At 47.3% G+C, this 19849-nt stretch overlaps 1 protein-coding gene across 1 annotated transcript; it reads right to left on the bottom strand.

Annotated features, from left to right (window-relative positions):
• Positions 1–6057: 6057 nt before the first annotated feature.
• Positions 6058–6738, bottom strand: LOC123781260 (interferon alpha-1/2-like). The gene has a single exon (XM_045780665.2). It carries the CDS (start codon positions 6619–6621, stop codon positions 6058–6060), a length of 564 nt encoding a protein of 187 aa, XP_045636621.2. The 5' UTR covers positions 6622–6738.
• Positions 6739–19849: the final 13111 nt, after the last annotated feature.

Below are 19849 nucleotides of genomic sequence, written 5' to 3' on the forward strand. Positions count from 1 at the left end.
TTCCATGTCCATGCTTCTCGTGTGATACCCAAGAAAACCCAATGACAGGCAATAAATACTGAGGACTAAGGTTTTGTTAGAGCTCTCCAAGGTTGAGCTTTGGCGTACCACACACCTGCAATATTGAAGACTTGTTCCCAACCCTAAGAACTACTTGTTACATTGTTGGAAGCAATTGTATCAATGGTTCCCTCTGGTACAGGAATGCTGATAATGGGAGAGCCTGGGCAGCTATGGAAGCAGGGAGGGTGGGAAAAATTTCAGGACCTTCTGCTCACTTTGGCTGTGAACATAACTGCTCTGTTTAGAAAGTATTCTTTTCTGAAAGTACATACAAGCCACGGAAATTGCCTTGTTATACTAGCAGAGTCAGTTCATTGCAAGAAAGGGCCTTTTTTTGCTCTGGGGGGAAATCTCCCACCAGGGGACAGACTTCTACATACAAGACAAGGCCAGTCTCCAGACTCGGTCACAGTCTTAGCCCAACTTGGCCACTCGCTGGCCTCCTTCCCCTGTAAAGATTGTGTTGGGCCACGAATCAGCAACCTCCTGCTCCTATTTCCTCTCTGTTACAGCCACTGTGACGTCACTGCAGCAGGGACAGTCCCGCAGGGCCAAAAACAGCCACCAGGACAAAAGAAGAGAACTAGGCTTCTCCTATGAGAGTTTCGAAAACACCTAGACATTTCAAACAACTTTTGCTCTTCCTTGGTGGCTTTGTCATTGCAAGTAAAATTGCCAGACAGAAACCACAAAGGAAAAGGAAGCAGCTGTGTGAATGGGCAGGAGAGGCTCATGAAGATGGAGGGAGGAGGGCAGAGCTCACTGAGAGTTTCTACTCTGGGGGAGAGGGAAACATTGTGATTTGGGAGTGAAAGGATGGGAACTGGGGAAGCTGGGAGGAAGGGGAAATGTCCTCTAACAGAATGTAGAGAGTATGTGTACATAGGTACACAGTCTATGTATACATAGCATATTATCGTGTCTATAATGACACTGAATTCATGGGCCACCTGTTCCCAATTGGGTATCTTAGAGGATGAGCAGTTTGCAGTCAGTTACAGAGAGAAGGCTAGGAGAAGTCCACTATTCTCTCAGAGATCTCGATGAAGAACATAAGAAAATAGTCGCCATCTCTTAAACCCTCACTCAGTGGAAGATACTAGAGACTTTTAAAGGTGCTACTTTGTTATTACAGCAGCTCTAGCAATATTCCCACCCGACTTTGCATTTGGGGAAACTGAGTTTCAGAGAGCCCAAGTGAGTTTCTCAGGATCAAACAACTAGATCGTAGCAGAATCCAGATGCAGTGCATCATCCTATAGCTCATGTGGTAAATTACTCCCTAACGTTCATCCTGGGAAATTCTGCAACTTCTCTTCTTGCACACTTTCTGGAGATCACTCTTCCCTGATTGTGCCCCACCTGCACTGGCTGCCCCATCTCTGTGCCCTTTGCAGGCTCCCCTTCTCTTTCTCAGCCTTAAAAGTTAACGGTTCTCTAAAGCTTTAGGACATCTTTCACTCCACACACAACTCAGATGGAAGGACTTTCAGTACCGTGCCTCAATTTCCAAATATACAACAAACAATTGTGATTTAATGACTCCAGGACATGAATTGTTGGAGATTCTAGATTCACCTATGCATCTACCAGTGGGAAGTCTGCTTTCCCCTCTTCTTGGCATCCCTCCTTCAAGCTCCTGGTGACAGAATCCTTTGTCCTCTACCTCTCATTCGACCATGAAACATAATTGGTATTCATCAAGCATGATGGCTGTTCTTATATCTCTTTCTCTTCTAAATTGAAAGATCCCAAAGAATAGACTTTCAAATTCCTTTTTTCACCTCCATATTCTCAGAACTACAACTCCCTAACTTAGAAATATGCAGTTTTGAAATATAACTGAGTGCTAAAACTGAGTAAGTTGAATTCACCATGGATTCTTCACTATGGGTTGCACAGTCAAGCTATTACTTTTTTTAAGAATAAAGAAATCCAAAATGTCTTCCTCAAAAGAATTTCATAAAATAATGAAGAAAATAACTTGATAAAAGTAAAAGGTGGAGAGGTTCCTGGGTGGCTCAGCCTGTTAAGTGTCTGCCTTCTGCTCAGTTCATGAATCCAGGGTCTGGGATCCAACCTCAGGTCCGGCAGCCTGCTCAGCAAGGAGATTGATTTTCCCTCTGCCTCTACAGCTCACTCTGCTTGTGCTCTCATACTCTCTCTATCAAATAAATAAAACCTTAAATTTAAATTAAATTAAATCAAATTAAAAGGTGGACAGGGACGCCTGGTGGCTCAGTCTGTTAAACCTATGACTTCAGCTCAGGTCATGATTCCAGGGTCCTGTGGTGGAGCCCCCCGTTGGGCTCCCTGCTCAAGGGGGAACCAGCCTCTCCCTCTGCCTACTGCTCCCCCTACTTGTTCTCTCTTTCTCTCTGTGTCAAATAAATAAAATCCTTAAAAAAATAAATAAAAAATTTAAAAAAAGATGGACATAGTTATCTGAACATATTATCAAGTGGTCATAATATTATATGAACAAAATTATTTTATTTTTTAAACTATCTTAGCTCTGCTAGATAGTGTGGCACAGATAAAGGCAAAGAATGCATGTATGAATACATTGACCCCCCCCCCAGCATAGTAATCATAGTTAATTTGAATTCCTGGTCTGATAATTCCAAAATCTCTAGTATCTCTGAGTCTAGTTCTGACATATGCTCAATCTCTTCAAACTGGTTCTCACCTTTCTGTTTGACATGGAAGCTCTTGTGCACAGATGAACAGGATACACTGGGTAAAAGGAAGTGCAGAAAATTGGGCTTTAGGGTGAGGTTTTGTGTTTCTCTTGCTAGCACATGGCTGAGCTTACTGTGTGTGTGGTAGCCACAGCTGTCAGAGCCTAAATTCCTCCGGTGTCCCTGCTTTTGTCTGTCCTAGAGACTTCTTCAGTGACTTCTGACACGTGCTGTCCTTTTCAGTGGTGATGCCACCACTCCATGGGAATCCTGTTGATGTGCTGGGGGAGAGAATGCTCTCTAAAGCTAGGATTCTGTGTCAGGCTTTATGTGAGCCTGCGCTCCTGGCTGTGACCTGCACAGGTGGCCTTGCTCAGCGTTTGCACCACTCTGCTCGGGAAGACAGGAGACTTAGAGCGGCGTGGAGTCCGGATTTCCCTTGCCCCAGGTGAATTGGGCAAGGACAGGTTCCCTGCGGGCAGGCCTCTTACTGAGGAGAAGAGGAAACTCAAGAGGATTTTAGAATGATGCCTTTCCCCTCCCTCTGCTGGAAAAGCCAGCAGATTTTCTCTGATCTTCACAGGGGGAACCTAGTGGGGATTCTGAAGGTAAAACTCACACACCTGTGGGCTCCACTAACTACGGAGCCCTGGAGTTTGTACCTTTCCAGTGGAAGCACACAGAGCCTCGAGCAATGCTTCAGTGCCGGCTTGTGTTCCTACCAATACCTGTGGGATTGTCTGCATGCTCCTTTTTCTCCAGTTACCAGCGCTGAGGCTGGCCCTGGGACCTCAGCTGTGAATGGATCTGAGAAGAGTTGTTGTTTTCAATCGTCTTACATTTTGTGGTTGCTGTTGTTGCTGTTGCTGTGACGTCAGGAATACAGTTTCCAACTGGTTCCGTGTCAAACAAGAATCCAGAGGGTCCTGCAATATATGAACACAGAACAACTTCATTATAGCTCTCTCCTATGGAGGATGCCCTTAGAGATACTCATGTTCACAGACACATTTTAACCACAGTTTTGAATAATTCAACTCAATGCGTTCTATGACTGAAGCAGAAAGAAGAGTCCTTAGAAAGAAGGAACACAGGGGCATGTGACTTAGTGTTGTAGGTCAAGAATAGCATTCTAGGTCCTATTCCTGCTTTCCACCTTTTTTAAAATTTTCCTTTCCTTATTTCTTCATTTGAGTATAAAGAGATGGGTCTCCTGATTTTGACTCGGACACCTTCCCAGGCAGTCACTATATTTCTTCTCTCTCAGATGGAGATGGATTCTCTGGAAGCACCTGTTCAAGGCCAGAGTAGGGCCCTCAATCCCCGGGGGAGACCCCCCTCCCCCATCGCAGGCACCACACAGGTGTCCAGGATTCCAGCTGCCCCTGGAGCCCCGGGGGGAGTTTGTCCAGCAGGGTCGTGTTGAGGCAGCACACGGTGCCCGGTGAGGAAGAGGGTGAAGGTCTGCTGGAGCATCTGGTGGAGGACAGAGGTGTCCTGGGCCCTCCTGGACCTGCTGGCCACCCACCATGTCCCAGAGGAGATGTCCCTCAGTCAGGAGAAGGGACAGATCCTCCTCCTCCAGGTCAGAAGCAGCAGGTCCTCCTGTGGAGCCTCCCGGGGCTGGGAGGCAGGTCACGGCCCAGAGCTGAGAGGCCACCACAGGGGACCAGCAGGAGCACCGCAGATGGCCTGGGCGCTGCACCTGAGGGCTTCTGGTGGCCTGGGCACCGTGACCCCCAGCTCCTCTCCAATTCTTTCTATTCATGACTCTTAAATAGAACAGGGTACTTTTCATTTGCAGAATGTTCCTGTACGCTCTTTACACCTTTTAACTTTTGTTTGCTTCTCTTTAAGTATGTGTTACATTGATTAGCAGAGATCAGACTACATCACCCATTGCAATTATTTTTTCATTTTTTCATCCAAGTTTAATTTGCCCAAAGAAGGTAAATCTCTCCAAACTATATTCTATCTATAGTCACTAGCTTCTCTTCTGTTCCTTGCCCTTTCCCCCCCCCCCCCAGTATAGTTTCTGGTGAGTAATTCAGTCAAACCAGCTCGCACCTGGGTCACATGCCCTCTCCTTCCAGCCTCATGGGCACTTTCCATTCACCTTTTGCAATGATGCAATTCCTTGAAGCCTTTTTCAGTTTTGAAATAGACTCTTAACCAATATTCGCTCTTACCCTACAGCCTTAGGGCCATTCCACCTTTGTTTCCAGTGTGGCTCTTTTCTCCCTTAACCAGTGGAGGTTTGAGGCATCGGTTTTAAGTCCTTCTCTCATTCTACAGTATCTTCCCACGCGACCACTTCCCTTCCTGGGCTTTAGGTGAGTGGAATGGCTTGCAAATGGCAGACTCAGAGATGCATTTTGTAAAGAATATTCGCACTTGGATGTTTACCAGTCTAATGTGGAAGGTAACTCGTACTTTTGATTCTATTCCCTGACCTGTCTGCTTCCTTTTCTGCTTTCAGAATTCCCATATTCTTTTTTTCTCCTTCTACCCTTTAGGATAACTGATATTAATTCACTATGGTTATTGCTTGGAGGTTGGTTTTTCTACAAAACTCAAAGACACAGATAGGGGATTAGATTTGTTATCTCTGCCTTTACCCTGACAACAACATACAAACTGACGTTAAGGAAGTCTATGGTGTTACTTCTAATGAGAATCATGAAATAATGAGTAAGGGAGTTGTACAATCCATTCTTTCATCAGGTCGTCATCAGACTTGTTTCCCCCCTTTTTTTTTAAGTTTTTATTTATTTATTTATTTATTTATTTATTTATTTATTTGAGAGGGGGAGAGAGAGAGAGAGCAAGCAAGAACACCAGAGCAGGGGGAGGGAGAAGCAGGAGCCTGATGCAGGGCTGATCCGAGGGTGCAGAAGGCAGCCACCTAACCAACTGAGCCACCCAGGCGCCCCTCCTCCTTCAGTAAGAAACAAATACAAGAATTTTTCTATAGAAACATTTAATGTACAAAAAAATAAAAAATTTAATAAATGTAAAGCATGTATATTTGTATTGTCACAAAGTGAAGATACACCTACTATTATACAAAGAAAAATAATTTAAATCTTATAAATAGTGAAATAAATAAATAGGTAGATCAGCATGGTCATCTGAAAGCGACAGGTGTTTGTAGAGTTGACTTGATGTTGCTTTATACTCCTGAGAATATGTGACAAATTGATTCTGTTCATGTCACCAGGACAGCAGAAATGACAGTCTTTGACATGGCAGGTAACTCGGGAAAGTGTGATATTATTAGCCAATGAAAATAATTTCCATGATGAAATGGGTCTCATTTCTTGCGCCTTAGTCCTTCTTGCAAGATTGTTGATGAAAACAAGGGTTTCATGATTTCTGCTCTGACAGTCTCCCAGGCACAAGGGCTGTATTGCTTCTCTTGCAGGTAGAGGGAGATTCTTTGGAAGTAGTTCCTCAGGATGGAGTCCACATTCATGCCGGGAGTCTCTCCCACTCGCGCCGCCTGCATGGGACAGGCTTCCAGGGCGCTCAGCTGCTCAGAAAGTCCCGAGCAGAATTCCTCTAGGAGGGTCGTGTTCCAAGCAGCAGATGAGGCCTCTGTGCAGAAGACGTGGAAGATCTTCTGGTTCATCACATGCACGACCAAGAGGGCTTGAGCCTTCTGCAACTGCTTGCCATCAACCACCTCCTTGGGGAAGGCAAAGTCACGTGTGTACCCGTCACAAGAGCTAGCAGACATTCTCTTCATTTGTCCCAGGAGCGTCAAGGCCCTCCAGGCAAACAGGCCATGGTTCTGAGGCAGGTCACAGCCCAGAGAGCAGAGGGAGTTGCCGCTGAGCACCACCAGGGCCACCAAGAAGGAGAAGGGCAGGGCCATTGGGGATCCTGCAGAGGCTGCTGGCCTGGCTGGGGTGGGCAAGTCTGGGAACCGTGGCTCTAGGTTCTCTCAGCATCTTGCCTTGTGCATGTGCCTTAAGTAGGGGACTTAGGAGTTTTCAATTTCTGAACGTTTCCCTTACTGTCCACTTCTCTTTTTGCTTTCCTTATGCACGTTCTACTGGTATGGAGCATTGTTACCCAACTCTATGTACATATTTTTCATGATTGCCCTTGCCTCCAGAGTCTCCTTTGATGTTTTTTAATTGAACCTTCCAGAAAAGTTAATAACAAGGATACAGTATGGATAAAGTTAGGAACTGTACTTATATCTGAGCTTTGCAGATACAAAAGAAAGTGTAAAATTTACTTTTTATTTTTAACTCAATGCAGGGTTAAGAATGACTAACAATTTTAAGCTAAAAGCCAAATTTTAGAGCTATTGGTGTTCAACTCTATGACTAAATTTGATGAGTGACCTATAATATACTTACTTATATAAATTGTAATTTATAAAGCACATATGCAAATTTACAATTTCTACAAAGACATAATAATTCGTTCAATGTATTTAAATATTTAAAACCATTCCAATTTCCTAACAGCATTTGAAAAATTAAATTATTTAGTTGACATTTGTTTTTGGTGTACTGAATTTGAATGTTACCTCTGCTGAGAAAATCATTTTTTTTACCCTCTGCTTTTTAATTTATTTTTGTATGTATACATTTTTTAATAATAATTTTTTATTATGTTATGTTAGTCACCATACAGTACATCCTTAGCTTTTGATGTAGTGTTCCATGATCCATTGTTTGCGTATAACACCCTGTGCTCCATGTAACACGTGCCCTCCTTACTACCCATCACCGGCCTAGCCCAGTCCCCCACCCGCCTCCCCTCTGAAGCCCTCAGTTTGTTTCCCAGAGTCCATAGTCTCGCATGGTTCATTCCCCATTCTGTTTAAAAAAATAAAATAACTAAATCTTTCTTTAAAAACTATGTTTTTCCAAAAATATGTAAAAGCTAGGGAAAGTGTCTTATTACACTAATAGAGTCAGTTCTTTCCAGGTTAGAGGATTTTGTTTGTTTCTTTGTTTGTTTCTTTGTCCATATGCAGAGAACACAAGCCGGGTCTCTAGATGTGGTCACTGTCTTAGTCCATCTTGGGTAGGAGGGAACACTCTTCCTTTGCAAATAATTTGACAAGCCACAGAATAAAATAATCCTGCTTTCTATTCCCATTTTGCTACAGCCACTGTTACATCATTGTAACAGGGACATTCCCTCATATCCAAAAATAGTCACCAGGAGAAAAAGAGGAGAACAAGGCCTTTTCTAGGAGAGTTTTCAGAAAGCCTAGAAATTTCACACAACTCTTGGTTTCAGTTGGTGGCCTTGTACTTGGAAGTAAAACTGTCAGACAGAAACCACAAGAGAATCAATTTATTTTAAGATTTTGTTCATTTATTTGACAGACAGAGAGAGAATACAAGCAGGGAGAATGACAGAGACAGAAGCAGGCTCCCTGCTGAGAAGGACCCAGACCCCAGGCTCCATCCCAGGACCCTGGGATCATGACCTGAGCCAAAGAAGGACACTTAACTGGCTGGGCTATCCAGGTGCCTGAAGAGAATCAATTGTAAGTTCTTTTCTAGTCTACACTCTCTTCCCTTGTGACCACTTCCATTCCTGGGCTTTAATTTGATAGAATTGCTTCCAAATGGCAGACTCAAATATCCATGTTCTAAAGAATATTTGCATTCGGACATGTCTACTGGTCAACTGTAGGAGATATCTACTGCTTTGTTTTTATTCCTGACATGTTTGCTTCCGAAGTCGGCTGAGAGATTCCATTTTTTTCCCTTTTGTCCTTATCCCATTTAAAATAACTAATATTAATTAAATGGGATTATTGCTTGGAAATTGGTTTTTCTACAAAACTCAATGATACAGACAAAGGAGCAGATTTGTTATGTCCCCCTCTCTCCTGACCACAACATGTACACTGGCTTGGAGAAAGTCTATCTTTTACTTAAAGTGTGAACAATGTAATAATGAGTAAGTGAGTTGTACAATCCATTTCTCATCAGATGATAATCAGACTTGATTCCTCTTCTACTGAGAAACAGATACAAGAAGTTTTCTATAGAAAAATTGAATGAACAAAAAATAAAAAATGGTATAGATATAAAGCATACTTTTTTTTCTGTTAACCACAAAGTGTTTTGGGGGCTCAGCAAACAATGTCACTGATTAGGGAGAGTCCTGGGTATCACTTTCTCCTTTCCTTGAGGGGTGCGAAAGGAGGAAAAGATGCCTCTCCATTTCCGCTCTGACCACCTCCCAGGCACAGCGACTGTATTTCTTTTCCTGGAGGTAGAGACAGGGGCTTCTGAAATCCTTCCGGACAACAGTCCCCAAATGCAGACAGGCCAGGGTGTCCTCTTCCCTGGGCTCCCGGTGTTCCAGGCAGCCGTGAAGGCTGGAGAGGAGGTTATCCAGGGCGGCGTGGCTCCAAGCAGCCTGGCTGTGCTCTGTGCTGAAGAGGCCGAAGATCTGCTGGAGCATCTGGCGGTGGAAGCAGGTGCTTTGTGTCTTCTGGGTTTGGGTGACGGTCCCTCTTTCCCAAGGAACTCTGAAGTAGGTTCTGTCCTTCAGGCACGTGGGAGAGGAGACACTTTTCAGCTGTGTCATGAGTACGAGGATGCCCGTGCACTCTGGGTTATGGATCGAGGCAGGTGTCCAGCAAGGGAGCGGGCAGGGACGCAGGGGAGCAGGGCTACTGCCACTAGCCAAGAGAGGTGGGCCATGGAGGAGTTCGGCGATTCTCCAGGCGGCCGCAAGGGGACGCGCGGGTGTCATTTTCGGCAGCTGTTTGTGGCCCAAGACTGACGTAAGCGGCCTCGGAAGCCATTTGGGTGCTGCTTTAAGGACCCACGCGGGGGGGGGCCGGGCCTGGGTGGCTCAGTGGGTTAAAGCGTCTGCCTGCGGCTTGGGCCATGATTCACAGTCTAAGCCTAAGATCGAATCCCCAGTAGGGATTCTGGAGCCTGCTAAGCCTTTGCCCCTCCCGTTTCCCCTCTCCCTGCGCGCTTTAGCTTTCGCTTTAGCTCGCGCAACCTCCAACAAAGCACGCTGCACTTTCAGCTGGGACGTTTGCAGACCGGAGCCCCTTCAGCAATGGCCCAGACGGGTGAGACACCACGGGGCGAAGCCACTTCGACACGGGGGACGGTGGCGAAGCCGCGGTGGCGTTCGGAGAACACGATGGCGGGACGATGACGTTAGGAATGGGAGCCAGGGCCCTTGGGTTGACTGGCGAGGGGAGGATGGGCGATGGGAGGATACGATTCCACCCAGCCAGTCCCGCGCCGCCGGTGGCTGCGTCGGCAAGGGAAAGAAGTCATGCATTCGCGCTCTGCAGACTTCTAGACCGATTAGCCATGGGAGAGCGGAGCAGCCACTGGCACAGGCTTCCCCGGGCGGGACAGTGGGATAAGACGATGGGGCGATGGCGGTATGGGATGACCGAACGATGGGACCATAGGCCCATGGGGGACAGGATAACCGGAGGATGGACGATGGAACTATGGAAGGAGGGGAAGATGGGGCAAAGAGACGGGGCGACGATGGCACAAACAGGCGATGAAATGGGACAATGGGGAGAGAAGACGGACAGAAGACGGACGGGCACTGGGGGAAACGGGACGATGGAGCGAAGGGAGAATAGGACGCGCTTGGAGTGCCGCGGGGAATTCCAAGCAGTCAGTGGAGCACCGACACCGGCACCGTCTGCGTTGGCGCTGGAAGGAAATCGTGTGCCCACAAAGCACTCTGCAACTTCTACACCGATTTGCGATGGGACAGGGGTGCAGCCACAGGCACCGGCTTCTGCGGCGAAACGGTAGGACAGATAGGACGATGGGGCGATGTTAGGATACTTGGAGGGGACGATGAGGCGATGGCTGTACGGGGTGACAGGACGATGGGGCGATGGGACGATGGGACGATAGGGCCAAGAGGAGACAGGATGAGTGGAGGATGGACGATGGGACGGTGGACGATGGGATGATGGGACGATGGGATGATGGGACGATGGGGACATATGATGGGGGATGATGGGGCCTCAGGATGGACTTATGGACGATGAGGGAGCGGGGCGTTGGGGCGATGGGAAGATAGGGCGAAGAGCGGATAGGACGCGCCTGGAGCGCGGCGGGGACGCATTCCGCTCAGCCAGTTACACGCCGCCACCGTCTGCGTTGGCGCTAGAAGGACGTCGTGCGCACAGCTATAATGCGCTCTACAGACTTCTAAACCTATATGCGATGGGAGAGGGGTTCAGCCACCCGTACGGGCTTATTTGACCGGACGGGGGCGCCGGGCAGGTGGGGCGATGGGAGGATAGGACGCGCCTGGAGCGCCGCGGGGACACATTGCCCAGAGCCAGTCGCGCACCGCCACCGTCTGAGTAGGCGCCACAAGGAAGTCGTGTGCCCACAACGCACTCTGCGACTTCTGCAGCGATTTGCGGTGGGACAGGGGTCAGCCACAGGCACAGGCTTCCCTGATGGGATGAGGGGGGCGGGACACTGGGGCGATGGGACGATGGGGCGATGCGAGGATAGGACGCGCCTGGAATGCCGCGGGGACGCATTTCAGGCAGCCAGTCGCCATCCCGAAGAGTCATCTGAGCAGGAACTCCTGCGTTGTACTGCTGCAGCTCTGAGTCCATGAGTCCCAGCAACTGCCATGCACTTACCTGACCAATGTCTTCAACGCTACACTCTCCTCCAGACCTTTGTCCATAAAAAGTGAGACTTTTGGCTCTGGAAACAGCAAATATGCCCCCAAACAGAAACAGAGTAAAACAATGGTGTCATTAAATCGTTTATTTAAGAAAGGAGTTCATGCTGTTCTGTCTAAACGTATTTTTGTGAATTCGTGAAGTGCACTCCATTTTTTAAAAAACTTCATGATTTTGGTTTCAGATCTTTTCAGCTGGTGCCACAATAGGGGATGAGTTGAGATTGTTTTGGGGGGCTCAGCACAGAATGTCACTGATTAGGGAGAGTCCTGGGTATCACTTTCTCCTTTCCTTGAGGGGTGCGAAAGGAAAAGATGCCTCTCCATTTCCGCTCTGACCACCTCCCAGGCACAGCGACTGTATTTCTTTTCCTCGAGGTAGAGATGGGTGCTTCGGAAATCCTTCCGGACAACAGTCCCCAAATGCAGACAGGCCAGGGTGTCCTCTTCCCTGGGCTCCCGGTGTTCCAGGCAGCCGTGAAGGCTGGAGAGGAGGTTATCCAGGGCGGCGTGGCTCCAAGCAGCCTGGCTGTGCTCTGTGCTGAAGAGGCCGAAGATCTGCTGGAGCATCTGGCGGTGGAAGCAGGTGCTTTGTGTCTTCTGGGTTTGGGTGACGGTCCCTCTTTCCCAAGGAACTCTGAAGTAGGTTCTGTCCTTCAGGCACGTGGGAGAGGAGACACTTTTCAGCTGTGTCATGAGTACGAGGATGCCCGTGCACTCTGGGCTACAGAACCAGGCCAGGGTCCAGCGAGGGAGCAGGCAGGGACGCAGGGGAGCAGGGCTACTGCCACTAGCTAAGAGAGGTGGGCCATGGAGGAGTTCGGCGATTCTCCAGACGGCTTCGAGAGGGTGCGCGGTGTCCTTTCCCGCAGCTGATGGTGACCCAAGGTTGACTTGCGCGGCCTCAGGCGCCAGCGCCCTGCAGCTTTGGTAGTGTGCAAAACTAGGCGTCTGTGTCGCCCTTTCCACTGAGTATGCCACTCTGTGGCTCTTGAGGCGAGGACATTTTCGGCCAGGAGGAAGTCCTGGACCTTGCGTTTTCTGAGCTCAGCCCTGAAACCTGGGCTCTGCTTTCGCGCAGAAACTGCAGGCAGACCGTTGTCACCAAACAGGATTTGAGACTCAGAATGGGGGCACCTTCAGTGGCGTGTATAGCTTCAGGGCCATGTGTGCGCCCGATGACCGACACAGAGAGGGGGGCAGGGGACAGGGCGAGACGATGGGAGGACGGGTAGATGGGGCAATGGAACCATGGGGTGTAGGGAGGACAGTGTGACCTGACGACGAGACTGTTAGGCGATGGGGGCCACAGGATGACGGGTGAGGGGCTGATGGGTCAATGGGCGGATGGACCCTGAGATGATGGGTTGATGGGGTTTTGAAAAGTGGGATAACAGAACTATGCCACGTTAGGGCGAGGGCAAGAAGGCACATGGGTGATGGGACTATGGGGCGAAGAGGTGACAGTGTGACGGGGACACTTGATGATGGGGTGACTGGTTGACAGATGGATGGGATGACTGGACGCTGAGATCATGAGACGGCAAGGGGGCGATTGGACGATGGGGCTTTGGGATGATGGGGCTTTGAGGGGACTGGGTGAGAATATGATGGGACAATGGGGCCATTAGGCAATGTGATGATGGGGCAAAGGGGTGATGAAGGAGTGTTGAGGTGAAAGGACTAGGGCACAGGACGTTTTGGGACATTGGCCCCATACAAGGAGGCAAAGTTGGGGGGCAGGATGACAGGATGATGGGACAATGGGGTGACTGAGGGACAGGAAGATAGTACAATGGGATGATGGGGCAATGAGATGATACCAGGATGGGACGATGGGGCAATGGTGATTAGGGATGACAGGATGATGGCACAATAGGGCAATAGGGCAACAGGGTGACTGGGCAACGGGGCAACAGGGTAACGGAATAATGGGAGGATGGGACAATAGGGCAATGGGGTGATGGAGCGACTGGCCTAAGACACAGAGGTAATGGGACAATGGGAGATGGGGCAGTGGGGCGATGAGGCGACGGGCTGATAGGAGATGGGGCGACAAGACAATGCGACCATAGGATGATGGGGCAATGGGGGAAGGATAAGGAGATGATTGGACGATGACAAGCTGGGAGAATGGAGCATTACCACCATGGGAGGAAGGAGCAATCTGGCATTGGGATGATGGGACAATGCGACAATGGGTCAATGGGGCTATGGGAAGATGGGGTTGGGGTGATGGGACTAAGGAACAATGGGGCAAAGGGACAGAGGGGCAATGGATGATGGGAAGATGGCACAAATGGGTGACAGGATGATGAGACAATGGGATGGTGGGACAATGGGAAGATGGGATGGTGGGGAGAGGGAATGATGGGACCTCTGGGCGATGGGAAAACGGGACAATGGGGCAATGGGAGGATAGGGCACGCCTGGACCACAGGGGTGACGCATTCCACTGAGCCAGTTGGGCGCCGCCATCATCTGCATCATCTCTGGAAGGAAGTCATGCACCCGCAAAGCACTTTCCTGACTTGTAAACCGATTTGCTGGCAGCACAGCGGGGCAGCCCAGGGAACAGGGTTGTAGCCTGCGAGGGAGGAGTACCAGCACCCGTACAGCATCGCAGTCCACTTGGTCAGCAGGAACTATCTCACAGGACCTATTAAATTAAAACGTCAAACAAAATATTAAACTATTTTCATATTAAAAATATTCCAACTCACACTATTTTAGGCCCCTTTTTCAATGGGATTGAAACTTGTTTTATTTACACCGAAATAATGATGGAATAACTTTACTTTCCCACATTTGATCAGAGCTAAGTCAAGCATGCATTCCAGATTTCTCCTTTACTTATTTGCAGCGGAGAGGACTGCAGGTTGGACAATTTTTTGCCACTCCATGGCAATCTAAAATATAATTTGTATTTAACTTCTGGTTGCTGAGCCATCTTTCCCATTCAAAATATTCAAATTAAAAATTCATACAAATACATACTAATTATAATAAGGTAAGGAAATACAAATCTTGCTTCATCTCAGAAAATAATTTTTAACTTCACTAGCTGCTAGATATTCACCCAGATATTATCAACATTTTTTTTCTTTTCAGCAGTCGACGTAATTACAATGGGCTGAGTCACTTTATCTGCGAAAATAATAAAATAGAAACCATTTGCATTTAACTCCCAAAGCCCAGGTTGCACACAAGCTACATCCACAGACAACTAATGGCAGGTCACTGGGGCAATGAGGGCTTGGCACGATAAGTGATGGGAAGATGGGAAGCTGGCATGATTGGGCGATGTGATGAAGGGACAATGGGACGATCAGACACAGGGGCGATGAGGCTATGGGAAGATGGGATGATGGGGAGATGGGGGCACGCGGTGACAGGTAATGGATGATGAGGCACCAGGATGACAGGAGCATGCGACATTGGAGTGACAGGGCAACAGGGAGTGGGTGATGGGGAGATTTGATGACAGGGCGACTGAAGGACGGGTCCATGGGGCAAAGGGACGACGAGATGATGGGAATTCGGGACAATGGGGCCTTGTGGGGACCGGCTGACAGGACGGGATGTGACTATGACATAATGGGGCGATGAGGCGACACCATAATGGGAGGATGGGGGCAACAGGGAGAAGGCATGGGGTGATAGGGCGAGGGGAGAATGAGAGATGAGACAAAGGGACAATGGATGATGGGACAACAGAGTGACAAGAGGACACATGGGGCTATGGGACAATGAGAGATGAGATGAGGGGACGATGGCCAACGGGATGATGTGGCGACAGGGTGATGAGAGACGGGATGGCAGGATTCGCCTGCACCACAATGAGGATGCGTTGGACAGAGCCAGTCACCAGCCAGCCTCATGTGATTGTCACTGGAAGGAAGTCGCGTGTCCACACCACGCTCCCCTGACTTCTAGGCCTATTTGCCAGCGGGACAGCAGGGCAGCCAGCGGAACAGGATTGCAGAGTGCAAAGGAAGAACCTGGAAACTCACTCAGCATCCCAGTCAACTTCATCCACATGATATATTTGACAGCAGATATTAAATGAAAATGTACAACATAAAACATCAAAACTTCTCATATTAAAAATATTCAAGCTCATAACATTCTAGTCAACTTTTGAAGTGGGATTGAAGCTATATCTTATTCACATCAAAACAACAATTGAGGGACAGCTGGGTGGCTCTGTTGGTTAAGCATCTACCTTCGGTTCAGGTCATGATCCCAGGAGTCTGCTTTGGGATCCCTGCTCAGCAGGAGCCTGCTTCTCCCTCTCCCTCTGTCGCTCCCCCTGCTGTCCGTGCTCTCTCTCTCTCTCTCTCTCTCTCTCTCTCACACACACACACACACACACACACAAATACATAAAATCTTTAAAAAATAACAATTGGGGGCGCCTGGGTGGCTCAGTCATTAAGCATCTGCCTTCGGCCCAGGGCGTGATCCCAGAGTCCTGGGATCGAGCCCTACATCGGGCTCCTCCACTGGGAGTCTGCTTCTTCCTCTCCCACTCCCCCTGCTTGTGTTCCCTCTCTCACTGGCTGTCTCACTCTCTGTCAAATAAATAAATAAAATCTTGAAAAAAATAACAACAATTGAATATAACTTGACTTTTCTACCATTGATGGAAACAAACTCAATGATCTATTGAAGATTACTTCTTCCCTTCTTTTCAGTTGAAAGATCTGTATGTCTGACAATTTCTTGGGTCTCTGTGACAATGTTAAATAATTTTTATTTGACTTTTGGTTAAATAGTTCTGAACTATTTGGGAGGTTGGGTCTGTATGTGCAGAGAGGAGTGTGGCACCTAGCAGAGAATTTTGAGGAACACCAAATTTCTCCCAACATAAGAGGGAATATCACCAAAAGAAAGAGAGGAGGAAGAGCAGAAAAGCAGAAGATAGTGAGACACAGAAGCCAGATGGAGGTCAGACTTGAACACGGACGATGTATTCAGAAGGGCCAGATGTTTATGAAATGTCAGCCAAGGTGACTGATAGCAATCTCTGACCTCAGTAAGGTGTAGTTTCTTGGAAACCTTGGCTGAGCAGTTTCAGGAGATCAGAGAGGCTGGAGCCACATTCCAGTGAGTGCAGGAAGATCCAAAGGTGAAATAGGAACAGACATGACAGGGAACTTCAAAAAGTTTGGGTATGGACAGAATGACAGAAGCAAGATAAAGCCTACAGGTGCTTGTAGGGCTGAGGATGAAGAAATCGAAAATTCAGCACATTTGATGTTCACTTCTTTTGAAGGGAATACAAAAATGTGATCCAGAGAGGAGAGAAGGTCAGTCCTAAGCATCTTACCAGAACCTTCTGTACTTTGCATCAAGGGAATCTCTCCCCAAAGCTAAGCCTTCTGGAATTGTCCCTCTGGTGTCACAGAGGTTTTGCACCTGGGGCAGTGCACCAGAGCCCTGGGATGAGGAAGAGTTTCACAAAGTGATGGAAGGTGTACATGTGAGTACGGAAGTGGGAATGCAGATGGGCCAAACTTCCATTTCTCAGGCAGATCAGCTTTATGGAAGCACGTTCACCAGCGTTGAGGATGTTAAAAATCGGCTGAATGCAAAATTTAAATTAACTTTGAACACTTTTTTAAAATATTGAAACGGACCATCTTCTGAATATTTAAAATATACAACAGTGTGGCATGGGGAAAAGAGAATTTTCCCAGTCATGTCAATAAAGACTTTTGCATAACCGGGGGCTAGGAGTTCACATTCACTCCAGGAATTAGTAAAATCAGACAGCAAATTAGGAGATATTCTTTCTTTGATACCTAACATGGTCACATATTGAGTAAGTCTTTATATGCATAAACATGTATCATAATTGTAAACATAGAGAAATATATTGTACTAAAAAATAGATCTTTAGATCAGCATGTGACAAAGTATAAAATCAAAAAATATTTAAACTTTTAATGAGTCTGGATTCACCAGTAAATCCTTTCTTTCCTTATCAGCTTCTGTCTGACTGACCCGACACACCCACTTTGGCATTAAAGCACATGTGGATTTTCTAAGAAACCATGCAAAATAGCCTAGTGCTTTGAGAATATTTTTCCATGGGCAGATTACACGGAAAAGAAATCACATCCTCCTTCTGCCCTTTCAAGGATAATAGGAAAATAAATAAAATAATTTTGGCCCTGGAATCGAGTAAGTTTTTCTTCTTCATTAACAAGTTGACAGGAAAACTCAGGAGTTAAGGAAAAGGGTTTTGACACTGGAGATACTGAAAGTCATTGACGGTCACTGGTACGTGAAATCCAGCAAGTGGCTAATTTCACTGCCCTCCTTCTTACTGGTTGGTGAATAAAGGAATGGTTGATGCAAATATTTAGAGCGGGCCGTGATTAGGGAACAACTGGTATGGTCTCCAACATTTTTTCAAAACCTGAAGTATAAAAATTATTTTTTAAAATATTTTATTTATTTATTTGACAGAGAGAGAGACAGCCAGCGAGAGAGGGAACACAAGCAGGGGGAGTGGGAGAGGAAGAAGCAGGCTCATAGCGGAGGAGCCTGATGTGGGGCTCGATTCCAGAATGCTGGGGTCACGCCCTGAGCCAAAGGCAGACGCTTAACGACTGAGCCACCCAGGCGCCCCTAAAAATTATTTTAAAATTGTATTTGAGACGATCTGCTGGGGGTGGGGAGCCAAACAGCAGTGTCTTCTTTCTGGCAGCCATCTCCTACTTCTTGCTGTTTCCTTTCTCATTATTCCTATTCTCATTATTACTCAAGCCTTTCAGACGGGGCCATCCTTCCCCTTCTTTCTCGGATTCGGCATCCACATTTTTCGCTATGCACACAGATATCAGGTCTTTTTCGAACAAAAGTTAAATAGTTATACATGACTGCTTCCTCTCTGTCATGTGTGATTTGAACTGGAAATACGTAAGCACGATCTCAACTAGTATGTCAGAAGTGCTAAGCGAATGATGCCCCCAGTCTTAGCGCAGCCTCCTGTAACAAATTAGCAAAGACTGAGTCTTGTCAGCAACAAAAATGGATTTGTCAGGGGGCGCCTGGGTGGCACAGCGGTTAAGCATCTGCCTTTGGCTCAGGGTGTGATCCCGGCGTTATGGGATCGAGCCCCACATCAGGCTCTTCCACTATGAGCCTGCTTCTTCCTCTCCCACTCCCCCTGCTTGTGTTCCCTCTCTTGCTGGCTGTCTCTATCTCTGTCGAATGAATAAATAAAATCTTTTAAAAAAATGGATTTGTCAGGATCCTGGAGGCTGGAAGTTTAAGATCAGGGTGTCAGCATGGCTCAGTTCCGGTGAGAGGCCTCTTCTGGGGTGCAGATGGCCAACTCCTCTTTGTATCCTCACCTGGTAGGGGACAGACAGAGGAAGCAAACTCTTGTGACTCATAAAGGCATTGATCCCATTCACGAGACCTCCCCCCTACACCCTCGCCTAATCCCAATTATCGCCCAAATACTCCACCTCCTCCTACCATTACACTGAGGGGTAGGGTTTCAACATGAACTTGGGGTACACACATTCAGTCCAGAACACCCTGATAAGAAGATCCCCAAATATGGTGGGTATGACAAAGTTTTATTAGAATAGTTTTCGTTTCCACATTCACTTGGGATGAAGAACACGTTTTTTGAAGCTTGCTTCGTTTTCGATGGCACCTTAATCCTAATTGTTGACTCGTTAAATGTTACGGTGCTACTCTCTGATGATGATCCTGAAGGAGCTACCAAATTGCACAGAGTTTATCGAAGTCTTTATCAAAAATGATGCCGAGACTGCTGCTGCTGGTGATGATAACAACTACAAATACTTGTAAGGGACCCATTCAATCCTTTCAACATAGTTGCTAATACTATTATGTCCAAAAGCACCTCCTACGAGTTTAGATAAAATAAAACAATCTAATAAGTCAATGGCAAATCCAGGTTTAAACACCTGCTATCTCCGATTCCAAACTCCACCTCCTCATCCACAGCATTAGACGCCTGTGCAAACTGCATGTAGTGAACTACACTTACTTTCTGGAAAGTCTAGACTTCTTACACATCGTGTTCCTTTATTGTCTCCTCCCTCACTGATTACAAATTCTCCGTGTTGTCATTAATTTGGCTTCCACCTCCAAATATGTTCATGCATAGACCACATGACAAAGTAATTTGATTATTTTGCATAAGCCAAATGAAATGAGCAATTGGCAATTGTTTCTGAGAGCCTAAAATGTGACCAACAGGGGCGCCTGGGTGGCTCAGTCATTAAGTATCTGCCTTCCACTCAGGTCATGATCCCAGGGTCCTGGGATCGAGCCCCGCATCGGGCTCCCTGCTTCGCTGGAAGCCTGCCTCTTCCTCTCCCACTCCCCCTGCTTGTGTTGCCTCTCTCGCTGGCTGTCTCTCTCTCTCT

Source organism: Ursus americanus, chromosome 18 (assembly GCF_024610735.1).
Source record: "Ursus americanus isolate L20-20 chromosome 18, mUrsAme1.1.p, whole genome shotgun sequence".
NCBI lineage: Eukaryota > Metazoa > Chordata > Mammalia > Carnivora > Ursidae > Ursus > Ursus americanus.